Genomic DNA, 22,951 nt, shown 5'->3' with positions numbered 1-22,951 from the left:
GGGAAGAGCCACTCAAGCAGATGGCTTTCTATTTTGTGTATCTTGCAACACTATACAAGCTGAATGGACCAGCATGTGGGAGGGACATAGCCAGCCATCCCAATGCTCATTGGGCTACATACAGGTCTCACCCAGAAAGACATCCCCAAAGCAGATTGTGTGACCTCTGCCTACGTGATGATCATGATCCAATAACTTCCCTTCTCCTTTCATGACATTAAAATCTGGAAAAGTTTCGGCACACCCTCCACAAGTTTACATGACTGAGCCCTCTCCAGTCAACAATTTGTTGAACAGGATTCATCTTAAGTCAAATGAGAAAGCAGCCCGGTAGTAGAGATATGTGGGAATGAGCATGTCGCCCATCCCAGTGAAATGGTGTGGGTGCACAGCTTTTATTTATTTATGGGGGGAAAAAAAGAACATTTGTTTTACCTAGGCACAGCTTTTCTGACTGAAGAGATGACCCTGGGTCCTTGGACAGAGATAACTAATATTACCAGGTCAGTATCAGGCTGGCAGAAACATGCTAGAAAGTGACACCTTGTCTTATTGTTTTCCCCTGAAGAAGTATTTCTCAAGCAGATGCGATCCCAAGCATGGGCTTCATATTAGCGACTGTGTTCAAGTTTAAAGTCCTGGTGTAAAGGTCAATTGGGATTCCTCTGCTTCTAAGACTGTGGACCTCGCACCAAAAATATGCGAACAGTTGACTTAAGTAAATGCATGAATGCAGGAAAAGCTTTTGATCACTGGTGAACATTTAGTTTACACTGAAAACAAAACCCATGCCACTTCTCTGAGGTGAGAAATTGTGTTTAAAGACCTTTAGAAGTGTCAATTACTATCTGTAATTCATTCAGAGAAAGGTATTTTATACATAATTATACTAGAGAGGAAAGACTATTCTTAAGCATTCAAAGTACAGTTTATATTTTATAAATACTGTGTAATCCTTAATTGCTGCCACTGAAACGAAACAGTCCTAGGTGAGAATGAGAGGAGAAATGAGAAAGGCCAAAAATGAGGGAGAATGGTTCTAATCATAAAACAATCAAACCTCCTCACCTTTGGCATCTCCAGGGACCACAGGCCTCTTCAATCACAGATCAAGGGCTTCAATCTCATGTATAAAACAATCACTAACACGAAGCATTTATTGGTTGTCAGGCAGTGTTCTAAGTACGTTCATAGATTATTCCACATAATACTTACAATGACAGCTGAGGCAGTCTTTTACTTTCTAAATATTTACTGAGCGCCTAAAATGTATCAAACGCTAGTCTGGATGCTGGGGCTACTGCACTGATCAAAACACATAAAAATGTCTGCATTCTGTAGGTTACGTTCTAGTGTATCCAGGAAGCACTATAGCAGCATTTGAATCCAAGAATTCTGGCTACTGGGCTACAAAGTTGTTATAGTTATTAGCAGGTATCACGAAATGCAGTCTCTTCTAGATATTAATGAGAATCTCATGAATTACAAACAGTTAAATGTGAAACAATTGGGAGACATTTGTGTTTTTTGGTTGCTACCTGAGTGCTGCGATTGAGTTATTAATCTTGTTTGGTACAGTATGAGCAGGGCCAGAAACTGGAAAGAGGTAGGATTGGAGTTAGAACAGCTGGGTTCAAGTACTGGCTTTGCTATTTATTGCAATGTATGCTTTGGGCAAGTTGTTAAACCTCTCTGAGCCTCAATTTCTTTATTTGTAAGAGAAAAATTATAATAAGACCTAATTTATTGTGTCAAGGTGAGCTATTTACATAAGATACGATAAATAAAATACTTTGCAAAGTGCCTAGTGTTATAAACTATTTTTATTACTTCCTGTGTATGGGCCATCAAACCTAGAGAACAGAATATCAGAAGCTAATTTAAGTTACCTTAGGAATGTGAGGCCTCTGCTTTATAAATTCCTGACTACGCAGATTGAAGCAGAACAGACGTCTGTAGCCACCTATCTTCAGTGTGTGCGTGCACAGGTTAGACAGTGCAGAGAGAAAGAAGAGCAGACTGCTCTGTACTGCCTAGGGGCACCAATTAGCCTGTCGCAGATACTACGCTCCCTTCATCAACGAGCCTGAGTCTTTCACCCTGTGTCGCCAGCTTTGCTTCCTTTAGGTCTGTCCCCTCAGAATGGCCAGGTGAGCCAAGGACCACAGAAAGCAAAGATGCCTAAAGATCGCACACTACTTTGTCCACGAGGATGTCACTTGGCCTGGCTGCTCCACATCTGGTGCCTCCGTTCTCGTTAGTTCACAAAATCTGGCTTTGTTTTCTTTGATCTCCATTTTCCTATCCTCTCTCTTAGTGAGAATGTGTCTGTCCACTGACAAGTCCGTATGGTTTGATCTACTGTTAGTAGCCTCCTCTCCTACGTGCATGGTTCTCAAAGGCACCTTCTTTGCCCAAAGAGGTGCAGGATTCAAGTCCACTCCGGCCACGTCTGACTCAAGGGATCACTCAGTGTGACCAACTAGACTTGGAAACTGACTAGCTATGACTCTTCAGGATGTGGGTTATCCCCATTCATTTGGTCTTCCCCAAGTCTGATTTGGACTCCATTCCTGAGTTTTCACAGGCTATTTTGAAATTCATGGGAAGAGGGAAAAAATGTATGCATAGATTCAGAGACCTTATTCTGTGAAAGAGCATATTGATTCTCAGCAGTCTCTTACTATATGAAATCAAAGCTTCTGGGAGCTACACTCAATTTTCATGCATAAGAATCCAAATTATCACAAATCTGGTGCCCTAAAACAACACAAGTTTACCACTAACACGTCTGTAGGTAAGAAGTCTGACACAGGTCGTCAGGGCCTCTTGGGAGGCTCTAGAGGAGAATCCATTTTCCTGCCTCTTCCACCTTCAAGAATCCACTCACGATTCCTGGTTAATGTTTCCTCCTGTATCCTCAAAGCTAACAAAATTACATCTCTGTGACCATTCCTTCTTGTCGCATCTCCCTCTGACCTCAGACTCTGACCTCCCCTGGAAAGGTCCTTTACTGTTAGGGAATGAGGTGGTTAGGTTGGGCTCACCTGGATAATCTAGGAAAATCTCCCGTCTCAAGGTTCCTACCTTCAATGAAACCTGCAAAGTCTCTTTTGTCATGTAAGGTAACATATTCACAGGTTCTGGAGATTAGCACATGAACATATTTGGAGCAGTTTATTCTGCCCCTCCCATTCCTCTCTCTGGCTACCAAAGGGGATTCCACATGCAAATACACTCATGCCAACCTAAGGTCCTCAGTATTCTCAACCCATGACAGAATCTACTCAAAGTGCAAAATCTCTCTAGACCTCCTCAGCTCAAAACTCCTGAATCTCATTATCTACCTTACCTAAATCAGGTATGAGTAAAGTCTTGGGTGGCAACATAAGGTAGGATTATTCCACTGCAAATGTTTAGAAATAATGCAACTGCTGTTGCTTCCATAGTGAACACATTTTAACCAAATGTTTCCTTTTGGTGATGGCATTCTGAGGCATGTTTTATTGAAAAGACCCTAAGTGCTTTTTTTTTTTTTTCTGCCTGCCCCAACATTATCTACTAGGTCCCATTTCAATCTTCTCATTCTCACTGCAATTCTCGACTCTTAGTCACATGTTTTTCTTATATTCCTATATTCTAGATTAGTGTTTGCCACATATGGAGAAAAAGCTAAACGTGAGTCTATACAGAAACTAACTAGTAAGCCCATTAATATCACAACATTTTCCACAGGTTTAAACTACAGAAGACACTACTATTCATAGTTGGCATAGGTTCTGATTTTCTGGAGTAGCACTCAGCCAGCATGCACACATGCACGCACGTACATTCATCGAATAACAGTGGAGATTTGAAAAGTATCTAATTTAATCCAATGGCTTGTCCCATATCTTTAAAATGTGAGCTTGAGAAATTCAATTTGTTTCTCCTTTTATCTTCATAGAAAAAGCATTCCAAAATGAACTCGATATTTCCTGGCAATTTCTTTCTTTTTGTTTGCATTTGTGCCTCAATAAAATGAAAGCCTTTCACTGTAATAAAATTACTTTACAGTAAATTTTGGGTCATTCAAACCCAGACATGTTAGAAATAAAACCTACCAATAGTGTGAATGACACTGGAACTCGGCACAAGGTGTACAGGACCTACAACAAACTTGGCTGAGCAGACAGACAACGGTATTTTGTAGACTATAATGAATATACTGTAAGTGACCAGGTAAGATAAAAGTGTTTACTTACTAACTATGGCAATGCTACATTGCATAAATTATAGATTATTTAAAACTCTTATTTCATGATACCTTCAATTAAACACTTTTACAAAGGCTCATGTTTCCTCGTGATGGTTGGTTTGAGGGATTTCTTAATTTGTATGGAACAAAAACCTTTTTACTGAATCTGAAAAAATGACATGAAAAAAGTACATGTAAAGTTTCCATTTTGCCATAAAGTCTGTTTATGACAATTATTTGTCTAAAATGGCACCACTATAATGTAATTTTGAATATTGAATTATGGAATCAAAAGCAGTCATCAACTAAGATGACAGTGGCCCCTTGCATTTATGAGAAGTATCGTAGGCTTTAACAATATTTATTGACCTAGAAGTCTCCAGCAATAATTAATCATGAATTATTCATGGCAGATAAAAGATCTCTACTTATCTGATGGGATCCAATCCTACCCAATCTGCTCTCATAACATGTTTGAAGCCTTCTGGCATTTTGCCCTATGTAGAAGCCTGATTCTTTGGTTCACCAGAACATCTTGTATTTCAGTAAAGAAAAAAACACCCTCCTATTGTAATAAATAATGAAGGAAATTTCTGTAATCCAATATTTTTAACACATATCATCATTTAAAATTTTTGACTTGACTATATATTTTCCTAAATGTTGACATGCTAAGATGTTCCTATTTTTAAAAGCTTCTGAGTTTTGCTTTTGGGCCTCTTCCAGGTCAAATTATCAATGTATTCTCCCTTTCCGCTGAGGATGTTTAACACACTTCACATTTTTCACATATTAAATGTTAAGTTCTTCCATCTTTCTTTATAATTCCCAGCCTCCTCCCTTACAACCTCCTTCACATACTACTGGGACTCAAATGCCAAATAAGAGTTTTTAGAATGAAATCATAGGCGGAATTTGGAATAGAAATATTATTTTAAAACTGAATTGAATAAAAGTGTAATATGAGGCTATAAGATCTCTTCGTAGTTTAATTGCAGTTTCCTCTGGCTCCTCACTTTTCTCTAGTAATGGTTCGAGTGAAGTAAAGTACTTTTCATAGTTACTGATTAAGCTAAATGAGTGTCCCTAAGTAACAAGAAAGAGAAGACAAGAGAGGGAGAGGGGAAGAAAACATTTGTTGAGCACCTACAGTTGTGCATGGGATTTTGTTAGAAATTTTCTGAGTACTGTGGATAAAAACACAGACACCAGAGGCAAACTGCCTGGGTTTCAACCCTAGCTCTGCCAGAATCCCATCACTACCTGTCAGACTCTGGGCAAGTTACTTCCTTCCTCCTCTGGACCTCAACTACTCATCTGTAAAGAAGGGATAATAATACAGCCAGATTTATTGGTTGTGATGATTATATGAATTCGTACGTGTCAAGTCCTGTAAGAGTTGTTGGCTTACAGTCAATGATATAAGCATTAGCTATTTATTTTGATTGCTGGTCATATTATACATCATTTGGTTTTGGTGCACAAAAGCCCTAGTGTAAGCTGGCTATTATCATCTGCATTCTACTGAAGAGGAAGCTGTAGTGCACTGAAGTTAAGTGAGCTGGCCATGCACACAGTTAATTAAATGGTCTGTCAGACTGGACTCCAAACCCACGCAACCTGCCACCGAAGGAAAATGAGGACTGATGAGCTAACTCTGGGAAGCTTTAAAAGGGCCTTTGCTGTGAATGAATCAGCAAGATCCTGAAAGCTCGCCTCCCGTCCTAACCATCATTTACTTCTTATTCCTCGCTTTTGTCACTTTGTTGTCCTTTCTCCCATTCTAATTCCAACAGTAATGACAGATGTGAATTGGTATGAAGAAAATGTCAGAATTTTGAAAGATAAAAAATAAGAGGGAAAGTTGTTCTGCTTCTCACCATAACAATCCCACTGAACTTACAGTATGTTAGTTTCACTGTCTTTTTCAAGGCCTCCCCAAATATTTCCCACTGCTTTGTCTTCCTCTCATCAATTCCTATAGCCTTTAAGGCCTGAACGACTGCTAGAACATTGTCTGATGTACGATCTAAAATGCTAAATTGCACATACCTCAACATAGAAATTACCAATAATGAGTAGCTTATTAGATTTCAGCTTTTGAAAACTCGTGATAAGCTCTATCCTTCCTTGAAGACTCGCCTTCTGTATCCCTCCCCCAAATATCTTTTCAAATGGGCCCTGGGCCTGAATTGAATAACAAATGAATCATTCTGAGATCTGCAGCTTAGTTGCATTCGTGCCATATAATTGTCGTTGTGTCCATGTGAATTTCCTGGTTTTGATAATGTATTGTGATTATGTAAGATGTTGTCATTGGGGGAAGCTAGGTGAAGGGTATGAAAGGACTCTCTGTACTGTTCTCACAACTCTGACAATTTTAAAAAAATATTTCAAGATAAAAATTCGTAAAAATCAACCATTCTACTGGAACAAAAACTATCACTACCTAATTTCTAAGTCATACATGCCTGACAAAATATTATAAGGTCCCTGAAAACAAGAACAATCATATAGATCTCTGGACTTCTCCCACAAATATCGACATTGTGTTGGGCCTTTGATGGGAGGATGGAGACGGTGGAAGAGTTGGGAACATGCGGGGCATTTCATAATTAGTGAAATTTGTAAATTAATAAGTGGGAGACATAACAACTAATGGGTTAAATTTGGGGACTCAAGGATTTAAATGCATAGTGACTGTGTTCCTGATTTCACCTCTTTTGGAACACTGCTAGAAAAACAGATTCAAGATATAAAATATTTGAATGGAAAAATAGTCCCAGGCATTGGAACAGATAACCATTACTCATGCTACCATGTGTAGCTGAATCTTCCTTTAAAACATCTAACTCAACATGTATTGCCAAATGACTAGGAGGCTGGCTCAGCTGTTAGGCTCAGTCATAATGTATGGGGTTTACAATGAAAAAAGAAGTGAAACACTTTTCAGATGGGTACATAGTCACAATATTTTATTCTTACTTGTTTTATTTTGACTTCACCTCTTCAACTACTGCCCAATGGCATACAACAAAAGAGAACATTTAAAAATACTTTTTAAAAGAAAGGGAAATGCATCTTTGAGAGAAAGATGTTATCTTTCTACCCCAAACAGTGGAAACTTATGAACTTTTCTTAATATTGCAGTTCTGTCTACACACCATTGCATAAGTTTTATAGATGACACTGTCAAAGAGCAATTTAAAATCATGTTTTCCAAATGTTGGAGAAAGAACAACTATCCTAGTTTAATTTGGTTCTACGTTCGCCTTAACTGGCCAGAGCTTGATGTTATTAAGCTGAAGGTTATGGGTGCAGTTCCTATGTGGGTTACTTAGCTTCTCTCAGTAGAAAATTTGGTACAATGGTCTTGGACTATATGTTTAACCTTCAGACACTTAACACTGCTGTTTAGCCCAACTCACCCTCACTATTGCCAAATAGCTCAAAGTATCATCTTAAAACCAGTGCTGAGCATGTCACAGTTGTTGAGGCTTACACCTTTTTTTTTTTGTTTTAAACAAAACTTACCCTACTATGATGTGAATGAAAAATTCTAGTCTTATGGAACCACAGAAAAGCCTCCCATTTGCTCTGCCCCACAGAATTAGTTTTGGCTCATTTAGCCTACTCCCACAAGAATCTTAGCTTCATGGAGGTAGAGAGCTTGTCTGTTTTGTTTTCCACTCATCGCCAATACCCATGACCGTGCCTAGTACTCAATGTCTATTACATGAGGCTCACAAAAAGTTATATGTTTTTCAAAGCCAAAACCACTTAATTTCCAGTGGAAATTGAGTAGTTAGCAGACTTAACACAAGGGTTCCCAAAATGTGGTTCATCAGCATCGTCTAGGAACTTGTTAGAAATACAAATTCTCTGGTCCTTGTACAGGCCCACAGAATCAGAACCTCTGGGGATCAGGTCCTGACAGATACAGTTTAACAAGCCTTCCATGTGATTCTGAGGCAGGCAAAAAGTTGGATATCTAACAGTATAAACCAGTGAAGAAAACCCTTTCCTGCACTCAGCTCTGATTTGCAGCAACAGTTCCAAATCACATAAATTCAGCCACTTTAATACAGAAGTGTACATACATGTCTTGCAATGAGTCTCTGGAAAATGACTTTCGGAACACAATAGATATTCGGACCAACAAACGCTGACCACTATTATACACTTTATATAGCAATGTACCTTGAGCCCTAAGACAAGAATCTGAGACAGCAACAACAAATGTTAAATAAAATATTAAACAAGGGATTATAACTGCGAGCCTTCCTCCCGGATGACCCTTTTCATGGAAAATCTAAACAGAACGTGTTTAATGAACATGGAAGTAATGTGATAGGATGTGACTGACCCCACACCAAGAGCCAAAGACCCTTGTTTTTCTTTACTAACTTTTTATTATGCAAAAAAACTCACTGGAATTCTTCATCATTTCAGTGAGCTAAATAATACCAACGTGGAATATTCTATGATTCAATAAGAGCATTAAGGGCCTGTCATTTTCCCAAACTCACATATTTCTAGATGACAGGAAGTAGGGAAGGGACCTGTGCTGGATCCAAGAGGCTCCTGACAGGCCAAAAGGATAGAGGAAATCTAAGAGGCTGAAAATAAACTTCTGCACGTGGGTTAAACATACACATATTCCGGTACAAATTTGGGAAGATTTGACTCAGCAACAGCACATATTTTTTTAAAAAAAGACTTGATTTGCAGTAAACTCCCCAGCAGCCAACACTGCATCATCCACTGTCACCCTGAAAGCAACAGTGACCTTAGGTTGTCTTAGCAGAAGCACAGCCTCCAATAGCCAAACCACAGTTGTGCGCTAACCTGGTCTGTTCCCACATCGGAAATGTCTGCATTCATTTCCACACCCCATACTGGAGTGGGGTGTGGAAATAAATGCAGACATTTCTGGAGTGCATGAGCAGAATGAACAGAAGGGATGCTGCTGTGACTAGAAACCATGGTCTCTGCAGGGCAAATTAAGTGACTATGGTTAACTAGACTATGGAAGCAGAAACTCAGGCATGGGTTGAGGCATGTTAGTTAGCTAGCTTCAAATATGTTAAGGGCTGTCATAAAAAAGAGAAATTTAAAGTGCTCTATGTAACTCTAAGGGGTTAAACTTAAAGTCAACGAGTAGAAACTAATGAACAGCTTTTGGTTCCAACGAAGGTAAAGCAACAAACAGAAAGAGTTGTTGCAATGGTTTTATGAGCCAATTTGGCTGGGCTATAGTACCCAGTTATTTAATCACACATTAATGTAGGGGTTACTGTGAAGGTAAAGGTATTTTGTAAATGTGGTTAACATCTACAATCAGTTGACATTAAGTAAAGGAGATTAGCCTTAATAATGTGGGTGGAACTCATCCAATTACTGGAAGGCCTTTAGTACAAAAACTGAAGTTTCCCAGAGTGAAAGAAATTCTGCCGTAAGATTGCAACATTAACTCCTGCCTAAGTTTCCAGTCTGCCAGCCAGCTCTACAGATTTCGGTCTTGCCAGCCCAGATAGATAGGTAGATGGGTACCGTGTTTCCCCCAAAATAAGACCTATCTGGACAATCAGCTCTAATGAGTCTTTTGGAGCAAAAATTAATATAAGACCCAGTCTAATATAATATAATATAATATAATATAATATAATATAATATAATATAATATCCAGGTCTTATATTAATTTTTGCTCCAAAAGAAGCATTAGAGCTGATTGTCCAGCTAGGTCTTATTTTCGGGGAAACATGGTAGCTAGGTAGGTAGGTAGGTAGGTAGGTAGATAGATGATAGATGATAGATAGATAGATAGATAGATAGATAGATAGATAGATAGAACACGTGTGTGTCCTATTGATTCTGTTTCCCTGGAGGACTGTGACTCATACAGGGATGGATCTATTCCAGTCAAGGTGAGTTCCTGTCACTGCAGATATTCAGGTGCAGGCCAGGAAACTACTTTGGTTATAATAGGGAGTCCATTTAAAATATATGCCTCTTAATGAAATTATAGCGCATGTATAGGCCACATAGTCTAACAAAGTATTTATTTTATTGAGGACCCAGTCTGTGTCAAATACTGTGTGAGGCTCCAGAGATCTAACAGGACATAGTATATCATATTCTTTTTTGATTACAACAAGAAATGGATTCTTAAGCAGAAAATGATTCAGCCGCCACTGCTCTGCCTTTTTGGAATGTACGTGAATTCTGTACCACGTGCAAACTATTCTAGAACATCACGTTGGTGCTCAACAGATACTTGTCCAATGAATAATTAAGAACATATTTTAAGATGATAGGGAAATAAATATACAGATACGTGTATTATTTGAGAAATTTTTCTATTGAAAATATCTAAGTGTTTAAATTATTATTTTTTTAAATAAAGGTAAGATTCAATTATTAAAAAATTGTGTAACATGTCATACTTCCTTCTCCAATAAGGCAGAAGACTAAATTATTTTTCTCAACTCACCTCCCCTCTTACCTACTGATCTTAAAAAAAAAAAAAAAAAAAAAGAAAAGAAAAGAAAAAACCCAACTCAATAGCTATTCATTTCCCATGTTTGAAAGGGCACATTACAAAGCATAGACACAAAAACCTCCGTGAAGTCTGCAATGTGATGTACTTGGGGGAGGAACGCTACCAGCAACTGCTGGACTGAGCGTGTCGCTCTGGCCTTCAGCAATGCACAGCCAGAGAACCCCCCACACTGCTTTTCCAAACAGACATATTAAGGAACACAAGGGAAAACTGCATGGATTTCAATAACAAGAACATCATAGTATTAAGACCACATTTGTATCACTCTTGTAATTTTTCAAAGTACCTTCAAAGCCTATCCTATCAGCACCAGTGTAAATAAATGAATAAATAAACAAGCAAATGAGTGTATCATTTGGCAGATGAATACAAAGAGTCCTGATTGGGATGAGGCTTAAGTTTTAACCCCAAATCTTCCAGTCAGTACAATGGGTACATTTTTTAAATGGTCCCATCATATTGACAGGACATCGTATAGCATATTCTTTTTGATTACAACAAGTAATGGTTTCTTAAGCAGAAAATGATTCAGCAGCTTCCTTACACTTGATCCAAACCTATAAGAAATGGAATACTACATTGCAGGAGCTCTTTCTTATATGTACAGGTTGCTGAGACTCTTAGCTGTTGAATAGCAACATACCAAGTACTGCTAAGAAACTGTTTATTTATTGATTACGGGAAATTTTTTTTATAAAAACAACATTCATCAGTTTTATAAGGTTCAAATAAAATTCTAATTCTCATTTCCTAATGTAAGGTGTTTGAAAGAATGTGGAAAAGAATGGAATGATACAAAGTGAAAACATTTAGGAGTAGAGTTGCAAGCACCTTCACAGTCACAAACCAAGACTCCAGACTTGGCTGTGACATGACGACGCTGGTAAGGATTTCTCTTATATATGTGTGTGTATATTAGCTTAACATATTTGCTAATTCCATGCTGAAATTACCTGCTTCAGATTGCCTTTTCTTTATCATATAACTACTTTCATTTTTAATGGGATGGAAGGAATTATGGCTGTTTTTCTGAAACCACATCAATTTTCAAAGGCAGCTGTAGCAACAGAGATGCGTTTGTACTGGAATTTTGGCTTCAAGGCCAGTACCACCTTGAAAATTTGGCTGATTTCCCCAAACCCATAAGTTGGAGAAATACCAGGAATAAAAAGGGGAATTACAAGGATGATTTACAATTTGCTTTCTTCTCTCAATGTTAGTCCTTGTCAGTTGCCAAGAAAACAAGTCAAAATCAAAATGGAACTGAATGACAACTGATAACTACAGGAAAATATTTCAATGAATAAATTAGTCATCAGTTAACAATAAAGGGCAACTGAATTTTAATAATATATTCCAATAGAAAAAAGCAGAGACAGAGATATGTTATTTTGGCTTTGAAAATAGTTTGTGATTTTGTTTTGTTTTATTTTCCAGTATTGTTTCCTCACTAATTATATTTTTCTTGAGAACAGCCTAAGAATTGTTCATTGCCAACCTACAAAATGTTTATCCACCAATGAACAACTGATTTTGATGATTTTAATTTTTTCTTTTCCTTCCTTTCCTTTTCTTTTCCTAAGCCCACATAAGCACCATTCCTCCCCTTTGATTTGCTTCCTGGGCATGCAAGAAAGGTCAGTGTAACTTAGGCTTTGCACTGAGGTCTGACTTTTACACATGTCGATAGGTATATACCTGTAATTGGAAAATTCTCTTTTATTCTTTTTGGGGTGGAAGAAACAATGAAAATCAACTCACCTATGCTGTTTGTCTATTTTTGTTTTTCTATTTTTACAGGTTAAGAAAGGTATAAACGCTCGAAAGCCACAGGTAACCATATCACCATACTTTATGACAACAGAATGGCTAGTTTTCTAGCCCCATCCAAACTTGTTTCAATGCCACCTTCCTCCTTCGGCCCAATCTTTTAGAAAATAATTATCCCTCTAACCATCAACTATACAAGGAACTAAAGGACCTCATTTCTGGCAATCCTTCAATTTCAACAAGCACCTAGGAAAGGCTTCTTCATAAACATACAGACACACACACACACACACACACACATTTTCAGGAGCTGTGGAAATTCTGCCCCCACCTGAAATACAGTCTGCCCCTTTTCTTACCTAGACAGTTTATTATTTGTTTTTAATTTAGCATTAGGATCATATAATCTTAGAACAAGGATGACCAAGCACTTGATTGGACCATAGGCAGTAAAAGCACAGGGACTGCTGCCAGTTCTCACATGCAGGTGAGGCTGTTTCCTGGGCTTGTGGTCCCCAAACTGGACTTGAAGCCCAGGTGTTACTGAAACTACAGACCAACTTGCACCTTTTCCTGAAGAGTGCATTTTAGTCCCTGGTTTGGGGGAAAATAGTTTTTATATTCAAACAAACACAGATATATTATGCATTGACATTAAATTTTGCATACATTTTATATAATTAATAAAGGATGCAAAATAACTACACGATTGTAATGAGATGCTTACATGCCCCAATTACCTTAGATCTTTCTCCTCTTCTTTTAGAAGTCCCTTGAAAACAATGTCCAAGAAGTATCATACTACACCACTAAGTTTAAGTGAAGGGAACAAACTGGTTTATAGCTACTTAAGTAGCGGAAAAATTCTAAAATACAAAGCTTAGTTTTATAACGTAAGGAAACTAATTTATCTAAGAGGTTATTGATATTGTTTTTATTTAATATATATGAGAATATATGAGATCTCATAAACATACCCCAGCCATAAAATACACGTATATGTTAAAGCAGCATTTGATGTTCATTGGAAAAGTCATATTGAAAATCAAAATTGTCCCTGTTTTATTTGAAAATAAGATGAAATCCTTTTAAAACCTTTTTATAAGAGAGAGAGAGAGAGAGAGAGGAAGCGAGTGAGCAGGTAAGGACAAAAAAGGAAGGAAAAGGTAAATCACTTCTCTTTGTGTGAAGGGAAAAAGTATCACGACTTGTTTGTGTTTGGCACCTAATTTCTAGCTAGGCAATCTGAATCTATGAACTTAAGCCTTCATGGATGACTGCATCAATTGGCTTTTGAATTAGAGGATAGCATTACTCAATTAACTTTGAGAAAGGCTAGCCCTTTCAAGAAATATATTTCACTATGGCACACAATATTTCAGTTCTAAAATGACAATGTCAATTGTGAAACTAAATTTAAAATTTCAGTTGTTTTTCTCTCAGCCCCTCCTACACTCACTATAAATCTTAATAATATGAATACAGGAAGCATTTAAATAAATGTGGTGTGCGTTCTAGGTTTTATTGCAGGTTTTATTGCTTTAATTACTTGGAGCCTATCAAAGAGTAGCTGACACACACAAGTAAGGAAATCTACGTCCTACATGCCATGTGATTAGGACTTTCTCTTAGTCAGCGAAGGGAAGTGTTTGCCGTGCTGGGGCAAGAGAAGATGGAATGGGCTGGGAAACGGTTGTTCTGTGCTTTGCAGCAGCATACCCACCAGACCAAACCAGAAAGTTCCCTAAGCCAACAAGCAAGCTAAGTGTAAGACGGAATTGCAAGGTAAAATTAGACAGAAGGAAAAAGAATCTTCCCAATACAAAAGACCATCTAAATTCTGCCATGTGTGTGCTCAGGCACGCACACGGTCACACGCCCACATACACACACACGCCTCACATGTTTTATCAGTGTTTCTTAGTAATAGACACATTACTCAATTTTGCCTGCAATGCCACTTCTGTGGTCAACCCATCAAACAAAAAGTGCTGGTTAACGTTAAATTCTGTTTTAAATATAGAGGAACTATCTATTACCTGGGCTTAGGAAGCTGTCTACTACTTACCAGAAGCACTTTAAATTTAAGGGTGTTAATTTACTGATGCCACTAACATATTTCTGGCTGTTTTCCAAGATTTTCAAGATATAAGCCACGAAAAGTTTTATGATCATTAGTGGTCAAGTTGTAATTGACATTAACCAGATGATTTAAGAGAGAAAAACAGAGAAAGTGTGTGTGTGTGTGTGTGTGTGTGTGTGTGTGTGTGTATTTTGGGTGTGCTGAGTAGCAAGAGAATTTTTGTCTTATAAACTTTCTGAATTTTACTAAAAACCAAAACACCCATGTGAATGTAAATATATATTTGATTAATAACTTATAAATAAATAACTTATCAGTTAAAATGAGCATAAGTCAAAAAAATTATAACATAATCTAATTCTGAAGCACATACTATGTACCAGGTGCTGTTCTAGTAAACTTGCATGCAATGACTTATTCAATCCTAACAACAACTCTTTGAGACGGGCACTATTATGTCCTTCTTATGGTTGAAGAAATGAGAAGTTAAATAACTTGCCAAATTCACACAGCTAATAAGTGTAGATTTGGGAGTCAAATCAAACAGCTTATTCTTTCAACTCTAGGCTCTACTGCTTTCTGTTAGCAAATGGACAATATAGTCTTATCTACCCCAAATTCCAATTTGGTATTGAGTGTGGACAAAGTGGATGAGTCAGGTAAGACTTAAGACCTCTAATGCAATTCACATGGACCCAAGTTAAATCAGAGACACTCGGCTTCTGTCACTCCAAGATCTCAATCTGGCTTCCCGAGGAATACTTTGAATGCTGGGTATTTGGAGAGAAACAGATTAAGTCCGTGCAAAGATCATGTCCATTTTGGGGGAGGCGTATAAGTAAGCGAGGAGTTGCAGTTACATTCCAGCAGGTTTAATTTCTTGCAGACTTAAAAAAACAAAAGTTACTAATATGATTTATCTGTGCAATAAGTGTACGTGTGGTACAATGACTAGGCAGAGACATCATATATCCACATTAACAAACAATTAGAATAAACATGAATTCAGTCTTGCTACAGTCTGGTTTCAAAGTTGATAGATATGAAGTACTCTGTGGTTGTCTTTACTGAACTATGGGGACAGGTCTCAGAATTGTCTGTCTCCCATGGGTAAATCAAACTGGTAGTCAGACTTTTAAATGTGAGGTGTGGTTACAAGGTCTCAGGAGAATAGTCTAATGTTGAAATAGGAAAACACGATCTGTGTATACATGACGGACAAAAGGCAATTGTTTAAAGGCGTGTAATCTGTCATTGTCATTTCACCTAAATGAAAATAAATACAAATGGTAGGATGGATAAAAGGTAGTTAGAAAAATCAGTCCAAAGAATTCCAAGTCTGTATGAATCAAGACTCAGAATTTTAGAGTTAGCAAGGACCTTAGTGAACAAGTTCAGCTTTTGCATTTTACATAAAATAAAACCAAGGTCAGCAGAATTTGTACTCGTGGGCAGGTGTTCTTTTCAGCCCCAGGGAGAGCATATGGAGTAAGGAGACAAGAGGACGGTATGTAGATCCTTGGGAGTCCCAGGGTTTGAGAGGTAGTCTCATGGAGAGGAACCCATGAAGGTTGCTGGTGAGGGACAATGGGGAGGAAGCAGGAAAGCAAAGAAGTGGGATGTCCTTGGATCCTGGGAAGGAAGGAATTGTAGAATAAGTGGTTGTGTTGAACGGTAACAAGAGGCCTAAGACCAGAACTTGGAAAAGTTCATTATGTTTGTTGGTTATTGATCAGTGATGACCTTCACAAAAGCAGTTTTTGTAACATGATTGCAATGGAAGATTTTAAGCAATGAATGGGAGGTTAAAAATAAAAAGTTAAGACAGTAAGGGTAGAGCCTCCATTCAATATGCTTGGAAAAAAGGAAAAAGATGGAGCAGTGGACAAAGAAATGCTTAAGGAAAACTGGTCAGTAAAGAATGAGAAGAAGTATTGAAACAATAATTGAAACAATTTGGGGGAAGACAAAGGAAACTGGGGACAAAGCTCATGCTGATGGGTCAACCTTGACAGAAAGTACACAGTTTGCCCTGAGAGAGTATAGACGGGAGAGATGGATATACACACAGCAAAGTGGTTCTCTCAATTGAATTTTTAACTTTTCAAACCATGTGGAATTTGTTGTGGTAAATGATTTGAGGTTAAAAATGCCCTTCCCTTATTGCCTATGGTAAGTTTTGAATGAATGAATAAATGAATAATAAACAGTCAGCTCCAGGCCTAGAGCCTTCACTCACGAAAGACGTAGATGAGCCCATGTTGGCAGCCCAGGCCTTCCCACACACTCCCTCCCGTGCCTTCATCCTGCACTCACTGGAACAGTTTCCTCATTCTCCAGATCCTTCCACCAGCTACAGAAATTAGGTTCTCACGCTATCAGGAAACACTGAGGAGATTAATGGGGAGGAGTTTAACTATCTTCAATCTCTTGTAGGCTGGCAGTATCTTAGCCTTGCCGACTATTTTCTTTGCTTGGCTTCTGCTAGAGGCAAGAGCCAGCAGCAAGCAGAAGAAAAGGGTGATGGCAGAAAAAAGCACTCTTGACAGAATTGAAAGAAAAAAGAGAGAAAGATTTAGAATAGAAAAGATTTACTGCTGCAATTAAAGCAGAGAGCAGGTCAGGAAAGAGAGGTTGATCACAGAATTAAAATCTGCTCATGTGAGTTCATTGAAGAGTATGTGGATTACCTGTTGTATGGGGTGATCCCACAGGCTTCCCTCTGCACACACACACACACACACCTACTAGATAGCTGTTTGAGTCATTTCCTAAGAACCAAAAGCTCCACGTGCAAAGTCAATTACAGGCCTCTCCTCCGGTAAGAGATTAAGGCCCCATTATCTGAAAAGCCATGCTGCCCTGACATTTCAGCAATATCGACTTTAGTATTCTTTAATTTTGAGATATACTTTTCAAATTGGATTAGATACATCTTCACTTCCACCATTTCACCCTTAATTTTAAAGGTCTGCAATCCTTTCCTTAGGTGGGGAATAAAAAAGGCTTTTTTACTTAGCGAGAATTACAAATGTGAGCCAGATTTTGATCATTAAATTCACCCCAGAGGCCCTGGCAATAGTTGTGTAGCTCGGTCAGTCAGTTTTCACCAGTCCTTCCCAATTTTAGAAGTGTTGGACAATAATGCAATTCTGTTTCTTGTAAAGATATATTCATTCAACAGGTATTTACTAAACACCCGACGCATGCTTGATCTTAACTGGTTGCTGAGACTATCAAGATGAATGAGATATAAAATTGGCCCTTTAGGATCTCATATATAGAAAAAAAGAGCAAATATATTTTTAATTTCCGTAATCTGATTTCTTTGGAGGTTTGTTTAATATCTTTCCTTAGAATACAAAGATCTATGATGTATCCATTGCCTTGTATATATCAACAGAGATACTTTATCATAAATAAGCAAGAATACATAAAACTTGGTTATGCCAAATAAAAGCTCTACATAAAGAGAAAGAAACTTCATCTAAAAGAACAACACATGAGAATATGAGAAATGTCAACCACCCTTCTGCCCAATCCCAGGAGGCAGTAACAAACACACACACACACACACACGCACACACACACTCAAACAACCATAACACAACTTACCTGACTTGCCCACGCCTGCTCTTCCAAATATTGCCAGTTTGACCTCTGCACTTTTAGCCATGCTGGATGTTAGAAGACAATTCACTATTGTTCAAATTAAAGAGCTGAGAAAATTGTTTTGGTTCCGGCCTTTGGGTTCACCATATCATTGTAAATCTGCAATCCTAAAACAAAGGAAATTTGGCAATTCATAGGTGTCTGGAAAAGGAATTAATATTTATTAAGCATCTTCTGTATGCCAGCCATCATTCAACTTTACCAACATTTTCCATTTTGATCTTCTCTACAATTCTGTGAGACGGCTATTAGTAATTTATTGCAAACTGTTCAGCTAATTAAATGACAGATCCAGGACTTGAACTTAGATCTGTTTTGATTCTAAAACATATTTTCACATACCATAGCATTTTCTAAAGTACTTCCTGAAAGAGATTTTTTATGAAAGCATTGTTTTTGGTCAGTAATTGATAAATATTTGAAGTATATGAATACATGTATTTACCCTGTGTCTGTAAACATCCGATATACAAACATGTGATGGGGAATCACATTTGGAATTCTTTATTTCCCTTTGGGCTGAATAACATACATCATATTAGTTAACCCCAATGCAATACAATTGAATTTGTATTTCAAGGTTTAAATTTGATCTCAGTTCACATTACATCACATGATCAATTCATGTGACAGATATGCACAACCCAGCAATTGATATATAATATCTAGATCATTGTGTTTTTCTGGGCACAATGCCCTGGTACACAAAAGATAAATGATTCCTTTTTTGTGACAACCCCAAACAAATTAGTTTATTGGATTTTCCTAACATTTTCAGAAATTATATACAGTGTAAACACATTTTATATAGGTGGGTGTTTTAGGATTGACACCAACATGGAGATGTACAGCTGGAAGGAGGCTTGGGGTCAACCAAGGAAATCCTCCAGCTGTCGCAGGAATCCTTCCTTATGATCAGACAACCATCCAACAAGCATCCTGTGTCTAATTTACCACTTTCCGGTATAGAGGAGGGAGGGGGAAGCATTAAGTCAGCTTTTTCTTTTCTTTCACTCAGAACCCTTCAAGTTAGCCTAGCTGCTCTGAGGACCCTTTGCCCCAGCCCAGGCTCTACTTTCTAGGCAAATAAGGGCTGGCATCTTCCGTTGTTCCTCACAGGATGTGTGGTCTTGTTTATGGTTTTTGACCTTCACCTTCCTTCTTCACCATATGTAACTCTCTACACTGGCACTTGCCATTTTAATCACTCTAAAAACACGGCACCCACTGCATTCACCACTTGGGGTTTGAGCTGACAAAATGACCCAGCCAAAGTTCACTGAGGTTTTCTCTATTCTTTATCTGGGCACTGTGGTTATATTACAGCATGACCACTCATATGAAGGCTCACATCCTCCACGTGAACTGCAGACCCCCCTTTCTGAACTTCTGCAATCAGTGTTTTAAACCTAAGTACAAGACTTCACTTTTATCCTTATTAAACTTAATCATATCAATCTTCATTTCATCCATTTTTCCAGACTGTAAAGATAATTTTGAGACACAAATCTGTTATCTTAACATGTAAACTGCTCCTGCCATCATTTTGTCATCTACAAATTTTCAAAAACAGCATCTCGAGTGAAGGATAAAAGTAAAAATCCTTCTGAAAAAGTATTTCTACAAAGACATTAACACATAATTGTTTTCTTCATTATGCATCTAAGCCACCAATCTGTACCTAAGAAATTTTGTATTTGCTGATTTCTAAAGTGCCAGACCATCCTCTGAAAGATGTAAAGGTCAACATTAACATTAGCTATTGTTTACTTCATCCCCAATAATGAAAAAAGCTTCTTAGTAATCATTAATAGTACAAAACCCAGAAGCTGTAACATCTGTAATATGTCCAATCCCACATTTTGGCTAAAGATAAAAGGACTTTCTTATTTGTCATTTTAGATGCATTTAGTAAGAAAAGGCTTCTATGTTTAGTGCTTCATCACCGAAGCTTCACAGAAACATAATATATGGAGATATATTAACTATACAAATTCTAAATAATAACGGCAAGCATTTCTTTGAAACATTATCCATGAAAGTGTCTGGAGAGTGTATAAACAACAATTTGTTGTTTCATGCAAAACTGTCTATTCCCATGCACATAAAATCTAAGTAATTATCTGATTGATGCTTCGTGAAAGTAGCATCAAAAGTGATTTTAAAAACAAAAACACATTTGTTAGGTCAAATATTTCAGTGACTCCCAAATGGCCTCAGGCATAGGAATTTCACATAAGAAAGTGAAATTGTTTGGGTTTTTTTTTTCATTTATAATCTAATAAAGATAAAGTTGGTTATTGTCATTCTTATGTCATGCTTAGAAAGATTACTTAGAGGAATATACAAACTGACTTACATCCTTCAACATTTTATTTCTCACATGAAAATGTGAAAAAGATTAAAAAAAAGATAGATGTGCAAATTTTTTAATAAGTGACCTGTTGCCAAATTTCTGATCCTCAAAATAATTCATAAACCAAGGCCTTCCATAACATGGATCTTTAAAAAATACATTTGGTTTAATTTTGTTGTGCAGAAATATTCTGTCTAGAAGTTGCCATTCACTTTGTATGTGGACAATGCTTTATTGGCACAAAAACTTCTGAGTCCCTGTCACTCCTACAGCTAAAATCACACCGAGATATTTAAATGGTGATTTATTTTTTTCTAAACACAAAGGAACTAAAAGAACACTTAGAAACAAGAAAAAAAAAGAAGTTAGTCTCCAAATCTTATGTTATTATTAATGCATTAATTGATTCATTCCACATTTATGCCAAGTGCATACAAACAAAGTGGCTACCTTCCAGGACTTTATAATGTGTTAGATCTGTGACATTTAGGTCACTACTAGTAACCTGGTTTTTAAATTTTATTTAAAGAAAGGTTTTATTCATAACAAATCATTCCAAAGACTGTACTTATCAAGGACCATGCTTTCCACTTCCTCTTGGGGGGAAAAAAAAAAGCAAGCATCTTTATAAGGTAATAGTTTTGTTTTTGTTTTTTAACTTCTGTATTTATCATTAAAGTGAAGTGCAGCTGTTTAGGGAAGCAAAGAATCTAGTCTGGTCGTGGGAATGAGATTCTCTCCCGGCCGCTCCTTCTTTAGCTCTGAAATCAAGTTTTCCTGGTCTCATTACCAGAAATTCTCCCTCATCTTACAATGCACCACCCACAGCGACGCGGATAATTGTTCAAGACTCCTGGCTATGACGTTGCTCCCAAAGCAACAGGTATCCTGGAATGATAAACAAGCCCACTGAGGACTGACTACAGGTCACTTGCTCTCAACCTAGAGGACAAATGCAGCCTAAGTCAAAAGGGCATTCTCGGTTTCAGCTCCGAGGGAGCTGTCAAACTCTGGGCGCCAGCACTTACGTCTCCCTCTCAACGAACCTCAAAGCCAACCTGGAGGGATCCAGTGACCAAGAAGACCAACCCAGAAGCCAAGGGTTCAGAGGCACAGAAGGCTCTACAGAAAGTCGTCCCGAAAGAGCCACCTGGGCACGTGCGTGACACTCACCTGTTCACACTCTCCAGGCCCAGGAGAGCCGCGGTTTCCTGCAAGTTCAGAATCGGTCCCTGGGACCGCGAAACCCTCCCACGCTGCACAGCCCAGGGTGCAGGTTGCGTTTCCTGCTGCGATCGCGGGTGGGAGCGGCGGCAGCAGCTGCAAGTATGGGCGGACGGACAGGGGTGTCCTCCCTCGCGCTCGCTCCCACTAGCGGCGGAGGGACTGCGGCAGGGCGCGAGCTTAGCCCGGCGGAAGCCGCGGCGCTCCGCTGCCAGGATGCTGCAGTGCGGCGCTTCGGCGACCCCTACTGGGGCCAGGAGCCCGCTCTTCCCGCCGAACTGCCTCCCACCGGAGAACGTGGAATATCCTCCTCTGTGCTGCACCCAAGTCCCTTTTCCCTTGCTCAGTTCCCCGCCTCTGGGTTCTCACCCAAGGACCTCTTTCCTCAGTTAAAATGTTGCGTGTGAAAGCATCACTACGTAGTATTTTCTATTCCCGACTTCAAATGAGCTTCACAACATCCCTTTGAGGTACATTTAATTATCTCCATGATCACCAAGAGGAAACTGAAAGAGGATAAATAACTTGTCCAAGGCTAGTATCTTGTTGGAATGAAGACTAGGCCGGATTGGAAACAGAGATGCTAGAAGGGTCATAAATACTGCATTCAATTGAAATTTATAGTTATATATTTGAGAAAATTCCAAAAGCTTCACGTCCTCCTTATAAGATCAGCATTATAATATTTGAATCAAAGTCATACTCCCATGCTCAAAACTTTACAAAGATGGTTAATATTCGTTATATGTTAGACCTGCTTTCACCTCTCATCTCATTTTATATGTACACCCTCCCGTGAGGTAAGCACTAGTATTGTAATTACTAGCCTTTCACAGATGAAGAGGTGAGTTTCCAAGAAGTTAAACGATTTACCAAAGACTATCAAAAGAGCAGAAACACCTAGGCTGTCTTTTTCTCTTAAGAAGCTGGATGTTCTTACCAAGATACCAGGTGGCCTCTAATATTGAGCAAACAGGGGCCTAAGGCTAAGTGAACAACATGCTATGTGTCCTTGGTAGAAGAGACGTAACCAGGGAGGCAGTTTC

The 22,951-nt window shown here is 38.3% G+C and overlaps 1 protein-coding gene across 1 annotated transcript in view; it reads right to left on the bottom strand.

Moving 5' to 3' along the window:
* RERG (RAS like estrogen regulated growth inhibitor) overlaps window positions 1-22,190 on the bottom strand; it is a 94,049-nt gene extending 71,859 nt beyond the window's left edge. The window contains exons 1-2 of the mRNA XM_019744796.2: window positions 21,855-22,190; window positions 18,269-18,432 (exon numbers count right to left, since the gene is read on the bottom strand). Coding sequence (XP_019600355.1) covers window positions 18,269-18,329 — 61 coding nt within the window. The 5' untranslated portion in view covers window positions 18,330-18,432; window positions 21,855-22,190. The remainder of the gene's footprint in view (window positions 1-18,268; window positions 18,433-21,854) is intronic.
* Window positions 22,191-22,951: the final 761 nt, after the last annotated feature.

Source organism: Rhinolophus sinicus, linkage group LG02 (assembly GCF_036562045.2).
Source record: "Rhinolophus sinicus isolate RSC01 linkage group LG02, ASM3656204v1, whole genome shotgun sequence".
Lineage (NCBI taxonomy): Eukaryota > Metazoa > Chordata > Mammalia > Chiroptera > Rhinolophidae > Rhinolophus > Rhinolophus sinicus.
This window is presented reverse-complemented; position numbering and strand designations above follow the sequence as displayed.